Source organism: Thermothielavioides terrestris, chromosome 6 (genome assembly GCF_000226115.1).
Source record: "Thermothielavioides terrestris NRRL 8126 chromosome 6, complete sequence".
Lineage (NCBI taxonomy): Eukaryota > Fungi > Ascomycota > Sordariomycetes > Sordariales > Chaetomiaceae > Thermothielavioides > Thermothielavioides terrestris.
Window position 1 is genome coordinate 2,143,870 of NC_016462.1, and position 23,537 is coordinate 2,167,406.

Consider the following 23,537-nt stretch of genomic DNA (forward strand, 5'->3'; position numbering starts at 1 on the left):
GAGCTCTTGGCACTGTCTCATCTTACCCGACCATATCCGACATTACGGTACTGTTATTGTATGGACTGTGCGGAAGTGCTCGACAAGCAACTTTTCTGTACACTACCTCTTGATCAAGGAGGCACGCCATTGACCAGTTCAAGACGGCCTCCATTTCACCATGAGCAATCAATCCAAATTCATAACAATTGGCCTGGTCCTGGCTTTCGGGATCGGCAACGGTACGAGGCATATAGGTCTAGGAGAGTGAACCAGATGCTGACACCGCTTGCAGCCTTCTATGCATTCGACCCAAGTTTCAAAGAGTTGAAGGAACAGCGAGAAGGCACGAAGTCCAAGTGAGTTTTCAAATCCACCGCTCATCCTCACCTGCCGGAAGCTAACATCAAAGACAGTAAAACACCGGAGAGCCTAAAGACCTCGACACCGGAGCCGGACCGGCAAGAAAAGGCTGCGTAAGGACGCAATGGCGCCTAGCAACCGTCACCTGATGTGATTATTCGCTTTCTCCTTTTCGAGAGCTCGGCCCCGCTCAAGGTCATGCAATAGCAAGAACCAAAGCGAGCGGTCCCAGACCTACAAAGAAGGAGTCCGGGAGACCCCATCCCACATGTATTCCGTACATTTGAGTAACAAGTGTCAATATAGCCCTGTAATAGCCCACGCTTACTTTAGGCACTGTGTCCCGATCGTATATGTTGGAAGACCCGGTGTGCTGTAACTGTTACCGCTTCGAACGGTTTCAGGCCTGCCAAGATTCCGTAATGAAACGCCGTAATCTTCAGTGTGGTCACGAGAGAAAGAACGGAAAACGAAACGGTGAATAAAAGCAGAAAGAGCACTCACACCTCACCGCGATATAAATCAAGATGCGTTCAGGGGAACTGGCTACGGAGTATCTGGATTCAAGTTCCTCATATAGGTAAATATGAGACCGGCTTCCTCGTTCACAGTGCGCCGTTTACCCTGGCCTGACCACTGTATTTACAAAGTAAATTACACAATACGGAACTGTGCGGGGACTAGCGGGAAGAACAGGATTGGGCTCTCCAGATCAGGCCACCTCGAATTCCGAGCTGAGGCTGGTCTGCCCGAAAAAAAGCTCGTCCGTGCATGACTTCACGCCTTCCCACACCAACGCTTCGCTGAAGGAGCTCCAGGCCGCCAGCCGCGCTGATAACTCAATTGGACCCATCTCCCCTCCGAAGCTCTCGCCGAGTCCGGTCCCGAACGACGAGCTTTGCTTTCGCCCACCAAAATGTCGCCCATCCTCCGCAACGCCGTTGTGCGCGCCTCCCGGCAGTCGGCAACGGCGGCCCTCGGCCGCCGCGCCGCCTCTACGCACGCCATCTCGAACCCGACGCTGGCCAACATCGAGAAGAGATGGGAGGGTATGCCGATGCAGGAGCAGGCCGAGCTTTGGATGGCGCTGCGCGACCGGATGAAGGAGAGCTGGACTGAGCTTACCCTTCAGGAGAAGAAGGCCGGTAAGTTGCCGGTGCCAAAGCACTCGCAGCACACCCTCGTTTCATCAACATCAGACCTCTGCCGCGGCATCATGGAGCTTTGGGCAAGCTTCAAAGGCGCTTTTCTTAGGCATTGCGATGGGTTGCGCGGCGTCAATTGATCGATAGAGAGCTCAGGGGGAGCTCCTGCGATGCGTCTACGTCACTCGCAGTCCCCGCTCCCTGCGCATGAGGTCGTTACGGTCACCACCAGCAACAGAATAACGCTAACCCGACTGTCTCTCGCCGCAGCCTACTGGATTGCGTTCGGTCCCCACGGCCCCCGTGCGCTCCCTCCCCCGGGCGAGAATAAGAAGGTCGCTCTCTACACTGCCATCGGCGTCGGCATCAGCTTCATCATCTTCGCTACCCTGCGGTCGTTCGCCAAGCCGGCGCCGCGCACCATGACCAAGGAATGGCAGGAGGCGACGAACGAGTACCTGAAGGTAGGCATACTCTTCCGGGTTATCACATACCCCTTGCAGTAGTCATTCGCCGCTAACACACGACGCCCCCCACAGAGCCAAAAGTCGGACCCGTTGACCGGTATCTCGTCAGAGGGCTACTCGGGCAAGGGCCATGTGCAGTCCCCGCCGGCGAAGCGATAAACCCGATACGATTCCTTTTGTCGATAGATGCGACTGCTCGCGCCGCGGCTGCGCTCCTGCAAGGCAAGCCTGGAGCAAGACGTCAGGGGTGTCGGAGCATTGGGGGCTTACAGGGGCTGCTGATATTGGATGGTGTAAATACTGTACAACGCTGACAATGCGACTTGTTTCCTTGCCAATCTGTGATTCAGACTCGGACCAGGTTGTACTTGCATCATTGTCGTCCCTCGTCCCCAGTGGCCTCGCGGGGTGGACTTGGTTGTACAGTACTCGGCCCAACGGAAACGAGCACTGCCGGTCCGGCAATACACAGCACGCTCCTCAACGAAGGGACAACCGAAACAGATTCTCAGCTCTATCCCTCTGGTCCTTCACGTTGAAGGCATCCTGGCATTACTCATCTCGCAGTCTCGACCCTTAAGATCCCCGCATCATCTCAACGCCGACTCGTAGTCGTGTGTTTGTCGCCGCCGCCGTGCTGCGCCTTTCTGTACAAGAGGACCTCGGTCAATCAGCAAGAAAAGCGTCCGCTACGGGCCCCATGCCCGGCACGAGCTGGGACAGATGGAAATGGTTCTGCGTTCGGCTTGTTGGGATGTTCAGCTGCCTCTACCGAAAGTCACCTCGAGCGAGCGCGAGGAGGTCGAAGGTGATTGAAGGCGTCCATCCGGATGCACAAGGGAGCGGCGAGGGAGATGACGGTGGCCCTTCCCCTGTCTCTCCTTTCTCTCTCTCTCGCTTGCTCGCTACCTCCAGTATGTATTGTGAGGCACAAGAAAGACGAGAGAGCACATGCCTGTAGTCCGAGGGGTGCGACGGCTGAAGGTGCTGTTGACGGTACCAGAAGGTGCACGGTGTCGCGGCGGTATATCGGCAGCGCCATGGGTAAGTTGTACTCGGGATGCGTCGAGATGTGGTTGCTCGAAACCTTCCTAGTACTCCTTTCCGGCGATAGTTCACCATGGTGGTCGCTGATGGGGGGCCTTGGTGTCCCGAGTATTCCGCAGTTCGATCATTCGCAGGCTTACGACGGCCATTCTTGCTTTAGCCACTGGCTTGCCATTGAGTCCTCCAGCGAGTTTAACAGCGAAAAAAGAGGTCACACGTTGAAGGTCAGCGACTCTATTCGAGGAGATTCTCCGGATGTGAAGACATTCGATGCATCCACAAGGATCGCAAAGAGTGACCATAATTGCCGCATGCTTTACATACAAACGGATCCAAAATCTGTGCACAGTCACGACCTGCGGTTCGATTCCCGGCTGATATCGACCCGGCAGCGTCGAATCGAAGAGGCTCGTCTATCGCGCCATGCAGCTGCGCAACATCCATCATGAAAGGCACCGCCCGGACTGCTGCAGCTTCAAGTTCCCCAGAGTTTGAATCGTGCATTTGGTGCATTTGTGCATTTGGTGCATTTGCCTTCCAGGGCTCTCGCCCCTATTGGCGGAAAATCATGGGCGCCTTCAGCGGGCCAACGTGCCCCAATTTTGCCGACACATTGGCTGCCCCTCGGCACGGCGGGCCCTGTGTTGCCCAGCGTGGGGGACCCCGGACCCCTTTTCGATTCAAAAGTTTCGGGCTTCACGAGCGCGAGCCCGGCGCCGGGCAACACAACCGAGAAACCTCTCTTGCCATGACTTCCACCACCGTCGGTTTCTTTCTCTCCTCTGTCGGACCACGTGGAGAGGACGTGGTTCTGTATGCGCCTGACTGCGCTTCAGGCTGAGAAACGCCGGCTTTGCGAAGACTTGGCGCCTTGCGGGGTGCTTTGTCTCTCGTGTCTTTCACTTCAGGGTTGAGAGCAACGCGAGCTCCAACCCGGTCTTCGGCTGATCTGCACCCGGACTTTATCGCCAAGGGCCATCTCCGATTGCGCTGTCTGTTTGACTCCGAGCACAACAATTCAGGTACGCTCCATATGTGTCCAACTACACAGTTTAGACATCTTCCGCCATTATGATTACCTGAGTCGTTGCTGACTTGGAGTTTCAGAAATCGAACGCTGGAAACAAGCCGCACGGCTGCGTCCCTGACGGTTGCGTCATAGGTTGGTGGAGCTGCCGCAACCCACGGCCGCAGCATCCTCCGAGTTCGCGGGCAGATATTATATAATCACCTTGCGCCTCGAGACCGGCTCGCCTCGGTCTCTCCTACCCCCGATCGGCGATGTCGAGGTTCGCAAGAGCAAGGCGGCTGCTGCCGCTCCTGGCCGTGGCCGGCGCAGCCGGTGGTACGCTCTACTACGTCTACCGCCCGCGGAACCTCCCCGGCTACGAGGGCCCCGTGGTCCCGCCCCCTATATTCGGCGCCGACGGCACCTTCAAGCTGCCACGCTTCCCCCGTGTGAAATCGCGCGCTGAGCAGATCGCCGATCTCAAGAAGAGCGGCGCCGGGAACAAAGAGGAGGAATACGACATCCTGGTCATTGGCGCCGGCGCCACCGGGTCAGGAGTCGCCCTCGACGCCGCCACGCGCGGGCTCAAAGTCGCCCTGGTCGAGCGCGGCGATTTCAGCTGCGGCACCAGCAGCAAGAGCACCAAGCTGGTGCACGGCGGCGTGCGCTACCTCGAGAAGGCCGTCTGGAACCTGGATTACGCCCAGTATCAGCTCGTGAAGGAGGCGTTGAAAGAGCGGAAGTACTTCTTGCAGACGGCGCCGCATCTGAGCATGTGGCTTCCCATAATGCTGCCGCTGGACCGGTGGTGGAAGGTCCCCTATTACTGGGCCGGCACCAAGTGCTACGACTTCCTCGCTGGAAGCGAGGGCATAGAGAGCTCGTATTTCTTGACTAAGAGCAGGGCTATCGACGCTTTCCCTATGCTCAAGCAGACGGACCTCGTCGGGGCGCTGGTCTACTACGACGGCGCGCACAACGACTCGAGGATGAATGTCTCGCTCGCCATGACGGCAGCACTTTATGGCGCCACCGTGGCGAACCACGTCGAGGTCACCGGGCTCCTGAAGGACGCCAACGGCAAGCTCTGCGGCGCCACTGCCAAGGACAACATCGCGGAGAGAGATGGGAAGCCGGCGGACAACTTCACCATCAAGGCCAAGTGCATCATCAACTGCACCGGCCCCTTCACCGACGGCATCCGGAAGATGGATGATCCCAACTGCAAGGAGATTGTCGCGCCCGCCAAGGGCGTGCATATCGTGCTCCCGGGCTACTACAGCCCCGGCAAGATGGGCCTGATCGACCCGTCAACCTCGGACGGGAGGGTCATCTTCTTCCTGCCCTGGCAAGGCAACACCATTGCCGGCACCACCGACGAGCCCGCAGAGATCTCCAAGAACCCTTTGCCGGATGAGAAGTCCATCCAATGGATCCTCAACGAGATCAGGCATTACCTCTCTCCCGACATTAACGTCCGCCGCGGGGATGTCCTGGCAGCGTGGACAGGTATCCGTCCTTTGGTCAAAGACCCCAAGGCCAAGAACACGGAATCGCTCGTTCGCAACCACCTGGTCGACATCTCCGAGTCCGGCCTCGTGACCTGCGCCGGCGGCAAGTGGACCACGTACCGGCAGATGGCAGAGGAATGCGTCGACGCGGCCATCGCCGCGTTCAAGCTGCAACCCAAGCCGGTCACCAACGCGCCGCGCGTCAGCGGCACTGACGCTGTCGACGACGGCGCCAACCTCGACGGCTCGTGCCAGACGCACCGCGTGCGGCTGATCGGCGCGCACGGCTGGAGCCGCACGCTCTTCATCAACATCATCCAGCACTTCGGCGTCGAGACCGAGGTGGCCAAGCACCTGACCGAGAGCTACGGCGACCGCGCCTGGACGGTCGCCGCACTGTGCCGGCCGACCGACAAGCGCTTCCCCGCGCGCGGCGAGCGCATCTCGCAGCTCTACCCCTTCGTCGACGGCGAGGTGCGCTACGCGGTGCGCCACGAGTACGCGCAGACGGCCGCGGACGTGCTGGCCCGCCGCATGCGGCTGGCGTTCCTGAACGCCCAGGCCGCGCTCGAGGCGCTGCCCAAGGTCATCGATATCATGTCGCAGGAGCTGGGGTGGGACCGGCGCAGGCAGGAAGTCGAGTGGAAGGATAGTGAGTTAATCCCCCCCCCCCTCTCCCCGCTCCCCCAGCCCTAGCTTTGAATCAGAAGAAGCCCCCTTTCAGTTGTTTTGATAGCTGACAGGGATCGTGTGTTAGCGGTGGCCTTCCTCGAGTCCATGGGCCTGCCCAAGCCCATGCTCTCGGCGACGCGGAAACAGGTCGAGCAGGGCAAGCTCGACTTCAAGTCATCGCTCGAGTACCGCATGTACTCGCGGCACGACAAGCCGGTTGAAGACGAGGTCTAGGAGCCGGGCAGATAGTCTCCATCCAAAACTCAGTTGGCATAGGTTTTGCGGCGTTTTGATCTAGATGGGCGTGGCTGGCTGCTGCATGCTTCTCTATCTTCAGCATCGAGGTGCCCAGGAGGCGGTATCATGTCCAGCGTTTGTATAACATTGGCTAATCGATATTCTTGTCACCTTAGCCGTAGCCCATGCACATGCCGGCTTCATCCTGGCGTTTTTTGTCTTCCCTTCGCCGTGCTTCCGGACATCGTGTTGTCGATCGGCCCATGCTGAATTCCGCCGGAGTCTGGAACCTGCTGCCGAAATGCCTGGCCCAGCCACTCCCACATTCCGCACGAGGTACGACTGCCGCTTCACGCGACGGGAGGATGCATCCTCGTGGGGACGACAACAGGGCATAGGAAGTTAAGCCAAGGCAGCAACAAACGTTCAGCAGCACTACGAAGCACGCATCAATCCCACGCAGAGAGGAAATAGCCAAGTCCAGCATTTTCCTGGACATGCCTCTGGCGAACCCCGGGGGCTGCCTGCTTGTCCAGGGGCTCAACACTCTGTTTACAAGTAAGGCCCTGGACTTTTCGAGCGCGCCAACCAGAGCGCCAGGGGGAAGGTGGTTCCGCGGCGTCAGCCGGCAGGCAGCCACTTCAGCAGCGACATGGGCGCTGAATCATCGCTCCTCTGGTGAGATCCAACGCCAAGGTAGGCCGTCATCTCCGTTTCCTTCTCCGAAGACGCCCGTCTCCATTTGCGCCTCCGTTCTGATTCATTCTTCGAACCCAGGCAGGAGACAGCGACCTGGCTACCTTCGTACACAGCCACGAAGGCAACAACAACAGCTGAACCCGGAACAGATGCCTCCCGTTCGCGTGGATTCGTCCCTCGCATCCACGCTGCTAGGGCGATTCGGAAACAAAGAGCACTTTCACCAAAACGGACGGACAGAGCAGCGGACATAACTCGGACTTGCACAATCACGCGACTCAAGCACGAAGCAGCCTGCACGGACATAAAGACAAAAGTTCCTCCCTTGGTAGTTATTCTGCACTGGAACGCAATCCGCCGGGAACAAGACGGAACTGAGCTGACAAACAACAACAACGGCAAGGCAAAGAAAAGCAAAGACAGGAAAAAAAAAAAAAAAAAAGAGAGAGAAAGCAGGCTGACTGTGCCTTTCCAAGGCCCTCGGCAGCAGTCGGTAGAAATGAACAGGCAGAGTCAGTCTGCCGAGGGTTCACCGACCCATCCCGGTGGACAGCCCCATTCCAGAGTCGGGACACACAGGTAGGTACGGAATAAAGCAGGTAAGGGGTCAGGCTGGCAGGCAGGCAGGCGAGCAGGCAGCCAGAGGGATAGTGAGATGGATCAACACGCTTCAGGCAGCAGCAGCCACATTCCGCAAGTCCAAGTTCCCCACCCGGGCAGCTGGAGGTTACTGTAGATACTTGTTCCTGCGTAAGCGTGGTAAGGTGAGGTACGGTAGGGAGGTAGGTAGGGAGAAGCAGCAACACGAACCATGGACGGCATTTTGAACTCACTCATCATCCTACGCCAGAAAACAACACACACCCCACGCAAGCAGAAGTCAGGTAGGTCCGTCTTGTCCGTCCAGGGACAGGCCGATGGACCGGTCGCCGACAACACACACACACACACACACACACACACACACACACACAAACACACACACACACACACACACACACAAGCACGCACCAAGTTTCAAGCCAGAAGCCAGAAGCAGGAAGGAATCTGAACCAAGTGCTCCAATGACAAAGTATGTACGCACGCATTAGATTGGAGCGCCTCTTGGTGAAGGCTAGGGATCCCCCAGGTAGGTAGGTAGTAACAGCTCACCCAAATCCCCAGGTAAGCTAAGCAACCACCCAACTCGGTGAGATGGATCATATGTACGATACATATATCCCACCCCTTCAAACCCTCAAACGCAGGGCCACATGTGGGCTGTCCAGTTACCCCATCCTTTCGAATCGTACGTAGTAGAACGAGCCACCTGACGATCATCGGCGATGGCAACGACAGCGACGATGATGAACGACAACGACAGAAAACACGCTTTTGGTGTATGAATGCATGCCAGGGCCCCGCGCCCGGCCGATCCGCCGCCCTAAAACGCCCGCTTGCTTTTCTCCGCGTTTTGTATGTACCATACATAGTAGTAGTAAGTAGTTGTAGTTGCCGACAAAAGGAAAACGGGCATAGAGAGAGGACGAGAGATAGAAGAGTGAGGATAAAGACATTACAGAGCCGCACGCCGTTAGTTATGCCATGCCACGTAAACGTCGAGATAATAAAAAATGAAATCGTCACCCATAGATACCGCGTGAGCGCGACAGACCGGAGAGGGCGAGCCATGGGACTCAAACACCCACCCCACCACAACTCATCCAATATCACCGGCCAAAACCCGACCGACCCAAACCAACCCAGTCTAATAAAACCGTACCACACAAACAACCCAGAGCAGACAGACAGACAGACACGCCACGGGGTATCTTTCACCGCCCACCGCTACCGTCATCCCAAGCCCGAAAAGCCCCAACAAAAGCCAAAAATGTCAAAGAAAAGAGATAAAGCAGCAGATAGGGGATGGACGGAAGCAATCACCCCTCCCGAGGCCCCAGGCTCAGCACGCGCCGCAGCAGCGTCATTCTGGCGCCGCTCGCCCGCCGGAACTGCAGCACGGGGCAGAACTCGGCCAGACCGCCAGACTGCAGGCGCTTCTCCAGCTCGGCCTCCCAGCCGTACGGGTCCGCGTCCGCCATGTCGGGCGGCGACGACAAACACTGTGACAGCTGCTCGGCGTCGACCGAGACGTAGTCCGGGCTCGCGTCCGTGCTGGCGGTGGCCAGCGCGCCGTCGTCCTTGAGGAAGCCCGAGAAATCCGTCATGGCCATCGAGAAGCGCGTTGGCACGTCTGCTCCAACGTGGCCGGCGACTGGGAACGGGCTGGTGCTGCGGTGGGTGACGTCGTGCATGGGGCTGGCGACCGGTGTGGGGAGATCGCCGAAGCGGGTAAGCATGGGTGCCGTGCTTGAGGAGGTGCTGCGCGTGGTGCGGATGAACAACCGCCGTGCGGGGCCGTCCAGAGGGGTTTTGAGGGGACGGGGTCCCGATGCCCGCATCCTTGGGGGTGCAAATCGCCGGGCTGCTGCCGCCCGCCCTCGGCTCGCGGGGTATGGTGCATAAGCTTTTGCGGCCATGCCGGTCTTGCTGACACCGTTGCAGCTGAGGCTGCAGTTGCCAGCACCCGGGCCCGCGTTCCCCAAGATGGTAATCGAATACCGCTGACCCGGGTGCGGCTCCTCCCATTCTCCCGACGCGCATGGCGTCTGATAGTCAGTCTGGAGTGCGACGTGTTCGGCAGCCTTCGCGGGCTCCGATGGCGAGGCACTGACAAGGGAGGTTGTAACGGTGTCTTCAGGGACCGGTATGACCTGTAACCCCTATAACGGGTTGGTCTTGCGTCTGGGCTGGTCCGGGTCGCGACGGTGGACGTCAACATCGACCGGAGCTGAGGTGGCGCTCGAACTGTGGCCGCGTTTGCTACGGCCCATCCTACCCAGGCCGAGTTTGGCTCCCATCTTCTTCCAGCCGCTAGTGTGGGAGCTGGCGGCCTTCGGCAGGCCACCGGGAGAGCCAGTGAACCCCAGGTTGGAGAGCGGTGGGGTGGTGGGCGGTGTCATCGGCTCGTTTGAGGTCGGTGACGACGTGTTGGCGCTCTCGTCTGTGAAACCCGCCCGCTCTGCAGGGTCACTGGACGACGAGGTCGAGCTCTTGGGTTCGCTGGACCAAGGCATGTTGAGCAAAGGCAACAACCCTATCCTCGGTGACCGGCTGGACTCTTCGGAGCTTGATGACTGATCCTTCGGGATCCGCAGCCGTGATCGGGCTTGCTTCGGGTCGTACGATTCGCCCCGGGCGGACTCCTCCAACTGGGCCGAGACGGACGCCCGGAAGGGTCCCAGCACCGAATCGTTCATCAATTCGTAAACAATCCTCACGGCCTCGTCCAGCTCCGACGGGTCTGGAGGCTGGGGGGTGGCAGGCAGCGACAGAAGACGATCCCGGACGTGGGCTGGGAGGTTGACTTCGCGATGGCCGTAAGGTAATATGTAAGCGTTGATAATCTTCTGCCAAACGGCACACGCGCGCTCGCCGGCCTCTCCGTATCCGGCCGCCTGTTCCCTCACAAAATCAGAGTACGCCGTCCTATAGCGGTCAGCGTCCAATGTGAATTCGAGCGTCTCCAGGCAGTGGTTCTGAGACAGGAAAGCCGTGAATGCGCCGAGTGTGTAAGGTGGTGGCGCGGCGTTGCTGAGAATGTCCCTCAATGATGGGGGCGACTCTGGGTTCGAGCATGATGAGGCCGCGGGCATGAGAGCCAGGCTCTGAGGCCGCGACGGGATCATGGTTGGTTCACCGCCACTGTCCTCGACGACTGAGGAGGGCCGCGGCGCTGATTCCCTTAATGTCGGTCTCGTGTTCATCGGGGATGGTGAGTGCGCTCGAAGCTGTGCCCTTGGCATTCTTCCAGGCAGTGTGCCCCGGACCAGTTAAAAAAAGTCCAAGGAGGCCTCACCGCCGGCACAACAAACAGGATCTCGTGCAGACGAAAATGACCGAATCTTCCTTCTCTTCATTCCTTCCGATCCGACATTATTGGGGAGGGGGGGGGGGGGGGGGGGGGCGGGCACTGCTTGTGAAGGTCGTTTGAACGGACTGCAGCGTTCGCAAGGCCAATCTGCGTCGAAGTGCGCGCTGCCGCTCACTCCGCGCGATGCAAGCAGCCTCCGCGTTTGCCTGGCAGCAGGTACCGGTCACGGGCCAGCCAATTACAGCGGCAGGTCTCCGGACAAGTGCAGAATGGCTGCAGGGGAGAATCCAGAGGGTCTTCGGGCCAGGACCCGGTCGCCGCGCCGTCGGGAATCGTGTGTCAGGCGGTGGACGTGACGCAACGGCGACTGCGGGTTGCCGATGGTGGAGCGGAAGAGCGCGGACGAACGAGACGAGGCGAGAGGAGTCTAGAAGCCAACTAAAGCCGGAGCCTGTGATACCGGTCTGAAACAAGCGGCGGACATCCAACAACAACACGAGAGTCTGTAGTACGGCAGCACAGCAGACCCGGCTTGTCTGTCGAATTTGTGTCGAAGGGAGGTGACCGAGGATGCGGGTTCAAATGGGCGCCAGAGACAGCAGCCGGGCGCAAGTCAGTGTGTTCCCCAGGGCCGTCTGTCCCACCAAGCGCACAAAGAATCGGAGCGCGAAGCAGCTCTGAGGACCGGGGTGAGGCTGGGAAGGAAGCCAGGCGGGAAATGCCTGTCGCTGGCCGAATTACGCGACGAACCACACGCAGCCGGAATCAAAGAGGTCGGTCAAACAGTCGTACCGAGAGCGCCGAGCGGTGGCAGGGATGGCGAGAAGCGGCATCAATGTTGAAAGAGAAGGTCGACCCGAGCGTCCGGTAGAGCGGCGAAAGGGAGGAGCGGGAGGGTCGCGTGGGAGCACACTTCCACGGTTGTTATGGGGAGAAAGGGGATCAAAACGGAAAGCCAACAAAGGAAGGCATGCAGGCGGCTTGTCCTTTTAGTGTAGAGCGTTTGGGGAGGACAGCACGCCTTGGCCGGGGGGGAGGGAAGGGAAGGAGCCGGGGGTTGGGCATGAGCAAGGAGGGCACAAGCAGGGGTGCATGGGCAGGGGTGACCGGGATGGAAGGGGGCAGGGGTCTGGTCATGGTCGCGGTCGTGGTGGCATGGGCAGGCAGGAACCATCAGCGGACGAGAAACGGCGGGGCCGAAATTCGACCCAGCGTTTTCTTCGTTCTGGAGCTACACTCCATTAGGTACTGTAGCGGACTCTGGACGCAGGCCCACGGCTCCAGCGCCCAGTCCAACTCGCAGAGTACTGGACCTGAGGTATTGCCTCGTTACCTATCCCCGATCCATGCTCGAACCGCCCGCAGTTGCAACAATTTAGGGTCCTGGCAACGGGCCACGGGGCCATTGATGGCACGGAGCAAGGGCGCTTTGGGCGCGCCGATCCGGGAGGCTGGGCGGCGAGCATGCGCTAGTGACGAGACTTTGACGGTATCTAGTGTACGGAACGCACTATGCACGAACCCGCGACGACAAGCAATGGCGTTCGGGGTCTCACTATCATGCCATTCTACACTTAAGGTACGGAATACTCCGTCCCTAGTGTGGTGTGCCGGGCGACGAAAAGTGAATGAACCAGGTGAACGAGCCGCCGCCGGACGGGCAAACAGCTCCGAAGGTGGGGCGCACTGCCCTGGCCTTCGTGCCGCCGCAGCAGGCTTCTGGAAGCCTTCTGTGTGCCCGCCCAGTCATCGATTCCCAGCGGAAAGAGCGGAAATACTGCAACCCAGGACCCACCCACGATCGCACAGCGGCGTTGGATTGCTGCACGTGTCAGCCAAGCCCACGTTGGGTACTGTGTACGGAGTACTTGCAGTTACAATGCCCCCCTTGTTTGTTTGTTAGTTTGGTACTTACGGTGGGTCACAACAAGGGTTTGAAAGCCAATCAACAGTGGATTACAAAAACTGTACAGTACTTAATCTTCCATAGAAAAACAGAAGCGCAACAGGTCAATCTCAGTACCCCGTGTACCCCCCCCCCGATTCTCAATCACCTGCGCCAGCCGACTTGGCATGGAATGAACCAACCGCAACAGATATTCAGAGGGCACTGCATTCCACGCCTACAAAATAGCTTCGAACCTACAGAATGGGGCCTGTTTATAGCTGAACTGCCCACCTGGCTGATTTGGCTGATTTCGCTGATTTGGCTGCCCTGGCCGATCTTGAAGGATTTAATGGTTTTGATGGTGGTGATGCTTTTCTTGATGGTTTGGTGGAATGCAGTGCCAGAGCTAGGAACCGAACAGGTACGTAAAAACCTGGAAGGCCGATTTTTGGTTGGCTGCAAGGCCCTGTCAAAAAGTGGGGCGAAGAACCAAACTAACAAACAAACCAGGGTTGTACTGTACATTTTGCGATGGGTCTTGTGCCCACCAGGGAATTATCTGGACGTCCTGCAGCCGCTTCGCCGCGGCTTCGATGAAGAAACTCATCCGTTTGTCTGTCGAACGGCTCGTGCAGAGGTCCGCCTGGTGCAGAAAATGGCGTGGTCGTGGGATGAGAGGGGCGTTGCAGCACGCTGTGTACTGCGCACTCCAATTGTGTCGCTCAGGGTCCAGGTCGGGAGTGGAGAGCCTGCTGTCACCGCATCCCGGCCTGGCGAGAAAGCGGACCGCTGACGTCTTGATGATCCGGTCTACTCAACTGCACAATCCGAACTCTGAGCAGTCTTTTGCCGGCCTCGCAGGGTCAGATGAGTGCGCTTCGCGGAGGCTTGACCGCTTGGACCGTTGGGAGACAACCCCGAGAGTGAAAGCCAACAAGGATTGCACCCGCTGCCCTCCACCTTGCTGTGGCCAGGCCCTCCCAGAGCGCTTGCAGAACGACTCGTGCATCCGATCAAGACGGCTCTCAAAGCATTATTAATTGGACTACAAAGCCGGAACCCATGAATCGCTTGGCTGGAAATGCCAAGTGTATGATGATTAGAGATCGAATTGAGACAGCGAAGTTCTCGCTCCGTCTGAGCAAGTGTACAGATGTGGTGTACTGTACTTCAGTCTGGCGGGATAGTAAACATTGGTCACCATTTCTTCCTTCCCTTGTCACAGTTAAAACTCAGCAGTTCGCTCAGGCAGCGAGCGAGCTTCAAGGCACCAATAGGAGCGGCCCTTTGGGAAAGGCGGCTTGTCTTGTCCAACCAGCGTCGATGGGACGATGGGACGGAATCAGGTGGTTCAATCTGTGTTTTTCTTTCCATCATCATTCCACAAAACCTTCTCTCGCAGGGCACATCCCAACAAGAACGGTTTGCTGCGTCATACTCAGCTACACTACGGAGTATCCGTCATACCTAAACCCAAGAGGGTGGGGAGACTTTGCCACCCAGAATCGAAATTTCTCACAATGTCGCTTCCAGAGGTTCCAGAACGATGAAAAGACGATTCAAGGCCGGTCTAGTGTACACTAAGCGCCCGTGTTTCTTAACCCCAACTGGTTGGGTCACAGCCATCAGGGTCGCAAGTCGCCGGGTCGCAAGCAACGGACGGTGGAAAACTCGGATGACGTAGTGGAGATCAGACCTGACTTGCCCCTGATCGACCTTTCCGCTTTCGACGCGTAGTGAGGACGACGGCGGTGACCATCATTACATAGTGTACACTATGTAATGTGGACTCCTGAGAAGTTGTGCATTTGTCTGAGTTTAACTAAGGTAACCCTCTTTTCCGTTTCGCAGAAGGCCTGGACTGCCGTTTTTTGGTTGTTGCACTCGCCTGGGCCGTTTACACAGGGCGGCCGGAAATACACGAGGAAATAAGGAAGGTAGGTATCACCGTTCAGCCCAACCTTACACAGAAAAGTGAGCCACTCGGGCCTTTCCCGTAGGCAACTGCACTAGCGTTAGTGAGCGCTTTTCAGCTGAAAGAGCGCTGCCCGGGTTCAGCCCATGGCGACGTTGAGTCTCCGACCTCTACTCCGTCATCTATTTTTTTTTTTTTTTTCTCTTCAAAATGGAACAACCTGGAGCGCCACTAACGTTGCCCCAGGGAACTGCCTTGAAGGTAGGGAGGCTGATCAGCGTTGACTCGTATCTCCAGCGAAAATAGCAAGGCATTACCAGCAGCCGGGCAACTGGCGAGCCGCCTTCGGAGCGAAACCCGAGCCGCGGCACCTATCCCGGGTCTCGCACCATTTCGCGCAATATCAACACAAAGACAGGTGAGACCGTGTCTCATACCCTCGTCCTGAGAGGTGATTTCCTTTCCGACGGCACGCCATCAGATTATCACCAGCTTCTTTGTTTACCATGAAGCTCACCGATGTCGGTGAGTCTTCTGCCGATTGCGGCAGCCGTCACTATCCGTGCCTCCACCTTGACAGGTTTGTCAGCCCGTAACGCTTGGAGATTGGAAGCCTCGTGACTAGCCCCGCCGATTTTCATTCCTTTGCCTGGCCTAGAGGAAGAGTCATTGTGGCGGTGCCGTCAAGCTCATGGCAGTCAGGGCGATGGTCTTTTGCGCGCTTACTCACCGGGCAGGAGCCCGGCTACAAGTGTGTCGCTCTCAGCCGCAACCCAGGCGGGTGCGAAGACAACGCGTTTGTTTGTTCCTGTGCCACGCAAGTTGGGTTCATGAACAGAACCGGCTTCTCCGAATAAATTCTTGCCCGTGACAAGCCGATTCTCTGATCCATCAGCAGCATCCTTCACGCGTTGCCACACGTGGAGCGCATCCCCCAGCTTGTCGCTTGATCGGATCGGGCATCTGCGAAGAACATTCCATAAGCGAGGGAATCATCTGACTGAATGTTCCTGTTGGGCTGGTCTTTGCCCCGGCTGGCAAGGTGCCGCAATTGTGCAGCTTCCGCTATGGCAGCTGCCAGCGTGCGGCACAAACTGCAATGACAATCCCGGCATCCGAAAACGGAGGTCTTCTTTCGGCTGACTGCACTTGACTCCTCCGAACATCGTCTCATTTCCCGTCGGCTCACTTGTCAATTCCAGACTCCTTTCGCAGGGTTGTTGCATACCTTAAGATGTAAGGTACACAAACTCTGCAATAGATTAAAACGTAGGTAGGTACACAAATAAGTGTACGACGTGCACTATGGAAGTGGTACGATGCTTGGGCGAAGTGCGGCAAACTCTCAAGGTCACCATCCGAATCTGGCATGGCGGGAGAAGCAGAAGCTTCCACGGAATGCTTCTAGAAGCTTTCCGTGCCGGGCGCTTGCGTGCAAAGAACAGCGTGAACAGGGGAGCGGGAAGCTGTGTGTGGTTGCATCTTGTGCCGTGCATGCAGGTCGGTTTTCGGAGCAAGCAGCAGCAGCAGGTGTCAGCGGGGCGGACCCCAGCAACCGATGCAACCGTGTGGCAGGTTCCGCCTGTGCTGATGCGCTAGGTTGCAACTTCGAACGGAGATGCCGCGCCGAGCGACGGACAGGGAAAGAGGTGCGCCCTTCCACCTACCTTCCATCGAATTTTTCAAAAACGAGACGATTGGAGAGTCGCCAAGAGGAATCATGACAGCCACAGCAGGCGCAGCCCCGCCACTCGTCTCCAAATCCTTTTTTGTTCTGGCCTGCAAATTTCCGGTAGACGTTAAAGAGGTCCCGCCAAGACTAATTTCGGCCAATTGTCGGCAATGTTTTTACACTGTCAGTACGTCGCCAAGATCGCTACGGTGTTTGCACTATCGCCAAGGGTTAGTTCGCCAGGGGTACGGGGGGCGGCGCCAGCCCCCCGCTGGTTAGGATTTAGGTTAAGGTAGGATACGGACTGTAGTTAAGGTACGAGTTATCTTCGTTTTCTTTTTTTTTTTCGATTTGGTTGAGGTATCGTAAAGTTGTTGTTGTTGCGACTCTTACGATTTTGCATTGTTGATGTTCGAAGTTGTAGCGGCCCCGCTTACCCTTGGCGATTTGTAATTACTTGTACGCGGCAGTCTCCGAAATTAGTCTTGGCGGGACCTCTTTAACGACGACCAAATTTCCTGACAGGGATTGATGGCTGTCCTGGTAAAAGGCAAGGTCATCATCATGAACTTTGGAAACCGGGCAAGAATTGTTTGCATCCACATCCTCGGCGCCAATGGCGCCAGCACATGCGCTCGAGATGACTTGTCAACTCCAATGCCTGCCAACCCGGAAGTCTGGCGCGGTATCTGTACGCAGTAGGGAGTACAGAATACCACCTCGTTATTCACTAATGGCTGACGCGCTTTTATCCACTTCGCGCCACCGCCGAACGAGGCCAGTCGGCTGACAAAGCGATCCCGAAGTGATCCCACGCCTTCGTTGATCCATGTTGCTCAGCTCGCCAGCATCCTGCGGGTTGGCCTTGGGACCCGGCCGAGCTTCACCGCAAGACATCAGGTTCCTTGGCCACCGACCCCTCTCTTCACACGATGCTGTCTGGACTCCAAGCTATCGATGGAATTTTCCTTCCCGGGATGCTTGGCCAAGCGGCCCAAGCCTTGAGCCTCACCACACGTGGAACCACAGAGAGGCTAGCGACGGGCTTGTCGGTGGAGATGCAGACCCAGCCCCTGCCTTGCGTGCGCCGGAGCAGTTCCCTAGGTGCGGAGTATTCCGTGCCCGAGTTACACTATGCGCAATAGCGGGACTGTGACACAATATTGTCAAGCCAGGACCAATCAGGTATCGCCGCGCATTTCCGCGTCCGTTTACCTCGTTCCCAGAGTGTCAGTTCGGACGGTTTGCATTCGTGATCTGCGCTTCGCTGGAAGCAAACGGGAACATCTCCACCGCCGCACTCAGGGTCTCCTCTCTGTCAACGGAGCGGCCAAGCTGAATCTCTGCAACACTCCGCAAACAGTGGAACACTTGCAAATACCCGGGGAAGGCCTCGGTTCCCTTGTCTCGCTCCGTCACTGTGTACACTACTGTGTAATCAGAACGTAAACTCCACCAGTTCACTGCGATGAGCATGCTGGGTCCGTATATCTTCGAGTGCCGTCGAAGATCGCCGTGTCTCCTTGCCCAGAGGCTGGTGCCCGCCCGGGCAGTCAACCCGAGCGCACTGTGGTCTCGGGATACCCATTTTGTTGTTAGCCTGCTCCCATTCCATGGCAGCGCGCACGACTATGTAACCACGATAACGATAGTTAAATAAAGAAGACCAATCCACACGTGCGCAGGATCTTCGGGATTGGACACCCATCTCGTCGTCGGCGACGTTCCCTTCCGCTCGACGCTCATCACACTGAGCAACTCCCCCACCCCCAACGCGTGGTCTTTGTCTCAGATTGACGAACGCAGACGCAGTAGGTCGCCGATACCACCCCAAGCGGGCATAGCTAGTGACCACCGTTCCATGGTTCAGTGACTTTGTCAGCGCTACACGACACGACGGTGGGGCCGTCATGTCCGCTTGGCCAAGGCCCTTCCTTCACTAGCGTCCCACAGTACTCCGTACACTACACAGTACCCCATCCTTGTGGGGGCAAGATCATCGGAAGGGGGCCAGAGCACTGACCCGGGCCCGGGCTGCGTGGGGGAGCAGAGGGGATGGGGGAAGGGCCGGAAAGGGGAGGAGGTGGTTGGCGAACCAACCAACCAACATCCATCCCCCTGAGACTGGATGGGGTATTTCGGCGCTAACGATGAGAGCGGATGAATTGAGGTGGATGGAGTCGTCGCGCTATTGCTTCCTCGGCGAGAACCTCCTCCTGCTTCGGCTTCCTCCGAAAGGACGACAACGGAGGAGAGAGGTGTTGACGCTTACATATGTGACGATCGATACGCCAAGGGCAGGTCTGGGTGGCCTTGCTGGACCGGCTCTTGTTTTCCGAGCCTTCTCCTCCTCGTCGCAAACTGAGGGTTGCAGAAGACACAGTGGTTCCCGTGCACGCCACGACGTTGGAAGGCTGGGTCAAGGAAACCTCCCTCCACAGGATGGCGGGACGAGGGGAGCAATGGCACGTCAGCCGTCAGTCTGAACAAAGGACACCGGAGTTGGCGAGATGGCTTGCGTTGGGGCGTGGATTTCAGCTCCCTCCGTCCCATGGTCTAAGTACAGCGCTGTATGTTGATGTTCGAGCGCTAAATACGCGCGGCTGTGTCCGATTGCATGGCACTTGTTCGCATTTCGAACTGGTCATGGGCGTGGGTTTCCGTTCGGCGGCTGACTTGATGGCGCGCCTCCCCTTCCGAGGTGATGGACGTTCTCCTCGCATCGGGGATGCCGCTGCGGAGCGTCTTGCTGACTTGGCTCTCCCCCGTTGGATGCCGGCTGCTGAATGACTACACGACAACGCCCTCACGGACCACTAACGATGCAGTCTCGGCTGCGGAGAGGCGTTCGTTTGCGGCCTGCCATGTGAGTAAGGCATGTTGCATGTTCTCGGAGTGCCCGATGTGCTCTGTCGGCCGTGTAGTGCTTGCTGGCTCAAGAAACGCCCCCTTTTTACACTTTACGTCGGGCACGAACACGACGAAACATCAGGAGCAAAGGAGCGGAACTGGAGGGGGGAGCACCTCTGAACTCGTCTGGAGTAGGACGACGCGAGCCGCCCTCCCCTTCACATCCCGTTACCAGTAGAGAATAGTTTCTCAATCAACTCACCATCAAAGTTAGGAGGAAGTAGGCGTGCCAGGGCACCCAGCACCTCCCTGTGGTCCTTTCGAGCACGCTCTGCCTTGACTGATACGACAGTGGTATCTCCCTCCGCCCACGGCTTGACGACGTCCGTAGTATCGAATACACAATGACTCCACGTGCAAGACGCACAACACCACGCAAGTGTCGTGCTGCCCAGTCCTACACAGTAAAGAATACACCTCCACAACCCACCAGGCCCCTCCACGATCGACATTCTTCCGTGTCATGCCGTGTCATGCCCGTCCCATCTACCGCTCCACAGGCAGTGTGACCGCCACCGGTACCTGCCTCCATCCCCTACACTATGTCAGATGCCGATCTTGTCAGTCAGACCAGCTCTTCATCCGGCGACCGGCTGCGCCGATCTCCCGGGTCATCGCCGTCTACGCAGTAATTTGTTTTGCTGAGTGATGAACCGGGCCACTCCAACACCACTGCGGCGTCCTCACCTCCAGGCCCGGTTCCACTGATCGACTACATTGCGGCAGGCCACGTGAATCCCAAGACATCGCGGCGATTGGGAGCATGGCCACGTGCGATGACGTATACCAGATGGATGCGCATGCGAGGTTGGGGGCTCTTGAGTCGTGGCCGTGTGGAATTGGGAGATGGCGAGCCTCCAGCGTTTGCAGGGTGACGGTCTCAACCTGGAATCATGGCAAGACCCTTATGGTAGGCATGGATGGGGGGATACGTCACGCTGTCTGGGCGATACCTGATTGCTGTAATGGTCAGCGGATCATGGATGTCCGCAGACCATGAGTCGACGGCCAGGCCGGAGTGGACAGATCAGGAACTGGGTGGTGAAATCGGGCGCGCTGACTCGTGTCCGGCATCAGAACACTTCCGAACACCCACACCTGGATCGTACGTCACCCAGTCATTCATTGCCCTGGTTTCCCGGCAGCAGAAATCAAGCATTCAGTAAGGCAACTGTAGTGTCCCATTTGACCGCCGGGGGGAATGCCATGCGTCCCTAAAACGAGAATGAAGGCCCAAAAGGCACCAACGATGAGTCAACCATCCCAGCCAAATCTGTGGTGTGCTTCCAACGGTAGCAGTTCTTAGCCCAACAAAAAGTAAACTCGTACACTGGTTCGCCGCAAGGGGGTATCAACAAGCGCAGCCCGAATATGACATGCAAACAAACCCTCCAGGTCACCCACCCAATAACCGTGACGAACCTAAAGCCAATACACCAATCCCGATGAGAACCATGTCGGCTCATCTTCACTTCCGAAATCCACCGCCATCAGCCGCCCACAAGGGCATTCCAACTGAACCTTCCTCCCTCCAGAGATATCCCATCCGGTGATCCAGTAACCGGGACCATTCAGCTTGCCAGCCAGGAAGCCCCACATATGCCCAATGTGTTCCCCATCCAACTGAAGAGACACCAATAGAATAGGAAGCCGCCAAAAGCAAGCCGCCGTCTCAGAACGCCGATTCTTCACAGGCCGTTCGCTCTCCCCGTCTTTTTGCCTTGAACGCCAAGTCCGCTCTGAATGTGAACCCGCACCATGCCGCGCAAAACTCCGAGTTCCGTTGTAGAAAAACGCCGCCCGCCATAAATGCGAATGCGGTAATGGTTTGTTGTACAGGTCGTGGTGCCACGACATCATCGTCTCTCAGTCTGCTGCGCCATCTCAGTCTGTGAGGAAGGAAAATGTCAGGTATCGAGTTTCAAGTCTGCACGCCGCCCTTCGTGAGCTCGAAATCGGAGAGATGTGGGGTTTGGAGTTGTGAGATCTGAATGTGCGCAGGGGATGGGAAATTCGTCTTGTCAGCCTCGATCATCGCCTTCGGGAACCGGCTGCACGTCGCCCGTCGTGAGCTCGGAGCCCTGGGATACATGGTTTGAAATTTAGAGATTGAGTGTGCACAAGGTAGAGGAGCGTGATCTTTGCCCTCGGTAATCGTTCTCGGAAGCCGGCTGCACGTCGCCCATCGTGAGCTTGGAATCCGGAGATGCGGGGTTTGGAATTGAGAGGTGTGGATGTGTGGCAAGGTATTGGAAGGTCGTTATGGTCGCCCTCGGTCATCGTCTTCAGAAACCGGCTGCACGCTGCCCATCGTGAGCTTGGAATCCTGCGATGTGGGGTCTAGAGTTGAGAGCTGTGAATGTGCGTATCATCGCCCTCGGCCACCGCCCTCGGAAGCTGGCTACACGTCGCCCACCGTGAGCTTGGAATCCGGAGGTGCGGGGTTTAGAGCTGAGAGGTGTGAATGTGCGTATCATTGCCTTGGTCATGGCCTTTGGGAGCCGGCTGCACGTCGCCCATCGTGAGCTCGAAATTCCGAGGTCGACATCCTGAGATGCGGGGTCTGGAATTAAGAGGTGTGGATGCGTGGCATGGCATGGGAAGTCGTTATGGCCGCTCGCGGTCATCTTCTTTGGATGTGTGGCATGGTATGGGAAGGTCGTTATCATCGCCTTGGTCGTCGCCTTGGTCATCGCCTTCGGGAGCCGGTCGCACGTCGCCCATCGTGCGCTCGAAACCCTGAGATGCGGGGTTTGAAGTTGGAAGACGTGATGTGTGTCAAGGTATGGGAGCGTCGTTCTCGTCGCCCTGGGCTATCCCCTTTGGGAGCCGGCTGCACGTCGCCCGTCGTGAGCTCGAAACTCCGAGGTTGATATCCGAGATGCGGGTTTGGAGTTGAGAGATGTGATGTGTCTCAAGGTATGGGAGCGTCGTTATCATCGCTCTTGGGCTATCGTCGCCCTGTGTCATCGCCTTCGGGAACCGGTTGCACGTCGCCCATCGTGCGCTCGAAATCCTGAGATGCCAGGTTTGGAGTCGAGAGATGTAATGTGTGGCAAGGCGTGGGAGCGTTGTTAGAGGAACCCTTGGTTATCGTTGCCCTCGGTCATCGCCTTCGGGGGCCGGCTGCACGTCGCCCATCGTGAGCTCGAGGTCCTGTGATGCGGGGTCTGGAGTGGAGAGATGTGGATATGTGGCAAGGTATGGGAAGGTCGTTCTAATCGGCCTCGGTAGCCATCTCCTTGGTGTTCGACGAAATGGTCGGTTCGCGCTGCACGCCGCCCGCCGTGAGCTCGAGAAGTTGAGAAGAGAGGCTTGGGGTTGTCAGTGGACGCGTTGGCAAGGTATGTGAGGTCGTTATTGTCGCCTCGGTAGTCATCCCGGTGAGGTTCGACGAAATGGTAGCTTCTCGTAACACGCCGCCTGTCGTGAGCTCCAGAAGTTGAGAGAAGTGTGTGTCGCCAAGGTATAGGAGGTCGTCATCATCGCCCTCGGTGATCGTCTCGGTGATATTCGACGAAATGATCAGTTCCCGCTGCACGCTGCCCGTCGTGAGCTCGAGAAATTGAGAAGAGAGGAGGTTGGGGTTGTCGGATGTGAGTGTGTTGGCAAGGTATGTGAGGTCGTTATCGTCGCCCTCGGTCATCGGAAGCCGGCTGCACGTCGCCCATCGTGAGCTCGAAATCCTGAGAAGTGGGGTTTAGAGTTGAGAAATGTGGATGTGTGGCAAGGTATCGCATGGTCGTCATGATCGCGCTCGGTAGTCATCTCCATGATGTTGGTTGAAATGGTAGTCGGTTCCCGCTGCACGCGGCCCGTCGTGAGTTGGAGAAGGTGAGGTATGGTGGGAGATGTGAGATGCGGATGTGAATGTGTACAGCGCGTGGGCGTTCAATAAGATCGCCCTCAATTATCCCCGACACTCTCTGCCCGCGGAAGTTCCAAAGTGGAGAGAACGCAATCGATCATGGAGTCGAAATCTGAGTGGGAATGGGAAAGTTCAAGGCCGGGGCGAGGATGGCGTTATCTTCGCTCGATGGCTGTGTCGGAGTCATGAGGCGCGGGGTTGTGTCCTTCGGTATCTCTCTTCTCTGATGTGGGCGGGGATCG

General features: G+C 57.5%; 5 protein-coding genes across 5 annotated transcripts; 3 read left to right on the forward strand and 2 right to left on the reverse strand.

Moving 5' to 3' along the window:
* The first annotated feature begins 27 nt into the window (after nucleotides 1-27).
* On the forward strand, nucleotides 28-689 carry THITE_2124131 (uncharacterized protein). Its single transcript, XM_003657869.1, has 3 exons — nucleotides 28-221; nucleotides 275-338; nucleotides 396-689. Exons 1-3 carry the CDS (start codon nucleotides 161-163, stop codon nucleotides 457-459), a joined length of 189 nt encoding a protein of 62 aa, XP_003657917.1. The 5' UTR covers nucleotides 28-160; the 3' UTR covers nucleotides 460-689.
* Nucleotides 690-1,009: 320 nt separating this feature from the next.
* On the forward strand, nucleotides 1,010-2,449 carry THITE_2124134 (uncharacterized protein). Its single transcript, XM_003657870.1, has 3 exons — nucleotides 1,010-1,487; nucleotides 1,758-1,951; nucleotides 2,027-2,449. Exons 1-3 carry the CDS (start codon nucleotides 1,259-1,261, stop codon nucleotides 2,111-2,113), a joined length of 510 nt encoding a protein of 169 aa, XP_003657918.1. The 5' UTR covers nucleotides 1,010-1,258; the 3' UTR covers nucleotides 2,114-2,449.
* A 1,577-nt stretch (nucleotides 2,450-4,026) lies between these two features.
* On the forward strand, nucleotides 4,027-6,515 carry THITE_2124136 (uncharacterized protein). Its single transcript, XM_003657871.1, has 2 exons — nucleotides 4,027-6,173; nucleotides 6,279-6,515. Exons 1-2 carry the CDS (start codon nucleotides 4,283-4,285, stop codon nucleotides 6,425-6,427), a joined length of 2,040 nt encoding a protein of 679 aa, XP_003657919.1. The 5' UTR covers nucleotides 4,027-4,282; the 3' UTR covers nucleotides 6,428-6,515.
* Nucleotides 6,516-8,363: 1,848 nt separating this feature from the next.
* On the reverse strand, nucleotides 8,364-9,602 carry THITE_2124137 (uncharacterized protein). The gene has a single exon (XM_003657872.1). It carries the CDS (start codon nucleotides 9,568-9,570, stop codon nucleotides 9,049-9,051), a length of 522 nt encoding a protein of 173 aa, XP_003657920.1. The 5' UTR covers nucleotides 9,571-9,602; the 3' UTR covers nucleotides 8,364-9,048.
* THITE_2124138 (uncharacterized protein) lies at nucleotides 9,603-11,125 on the reverse strand. Its single transcript, XM_003657873.1, has one exon. It carries the CDS (start codon nucleotides 10,855-10,857, stop codon nucleotides 9,892-9,894), a length of 966 nt encoding a protein of 321 aa, XP_003657921.1. The 5' UTR covers nucleotides 10,858-11,125; the 3' UTR covers nucleotides 9,603-9,891.
* Nucleotides 11,126-23,537: the final 12,412 nt, after the last annotated feature.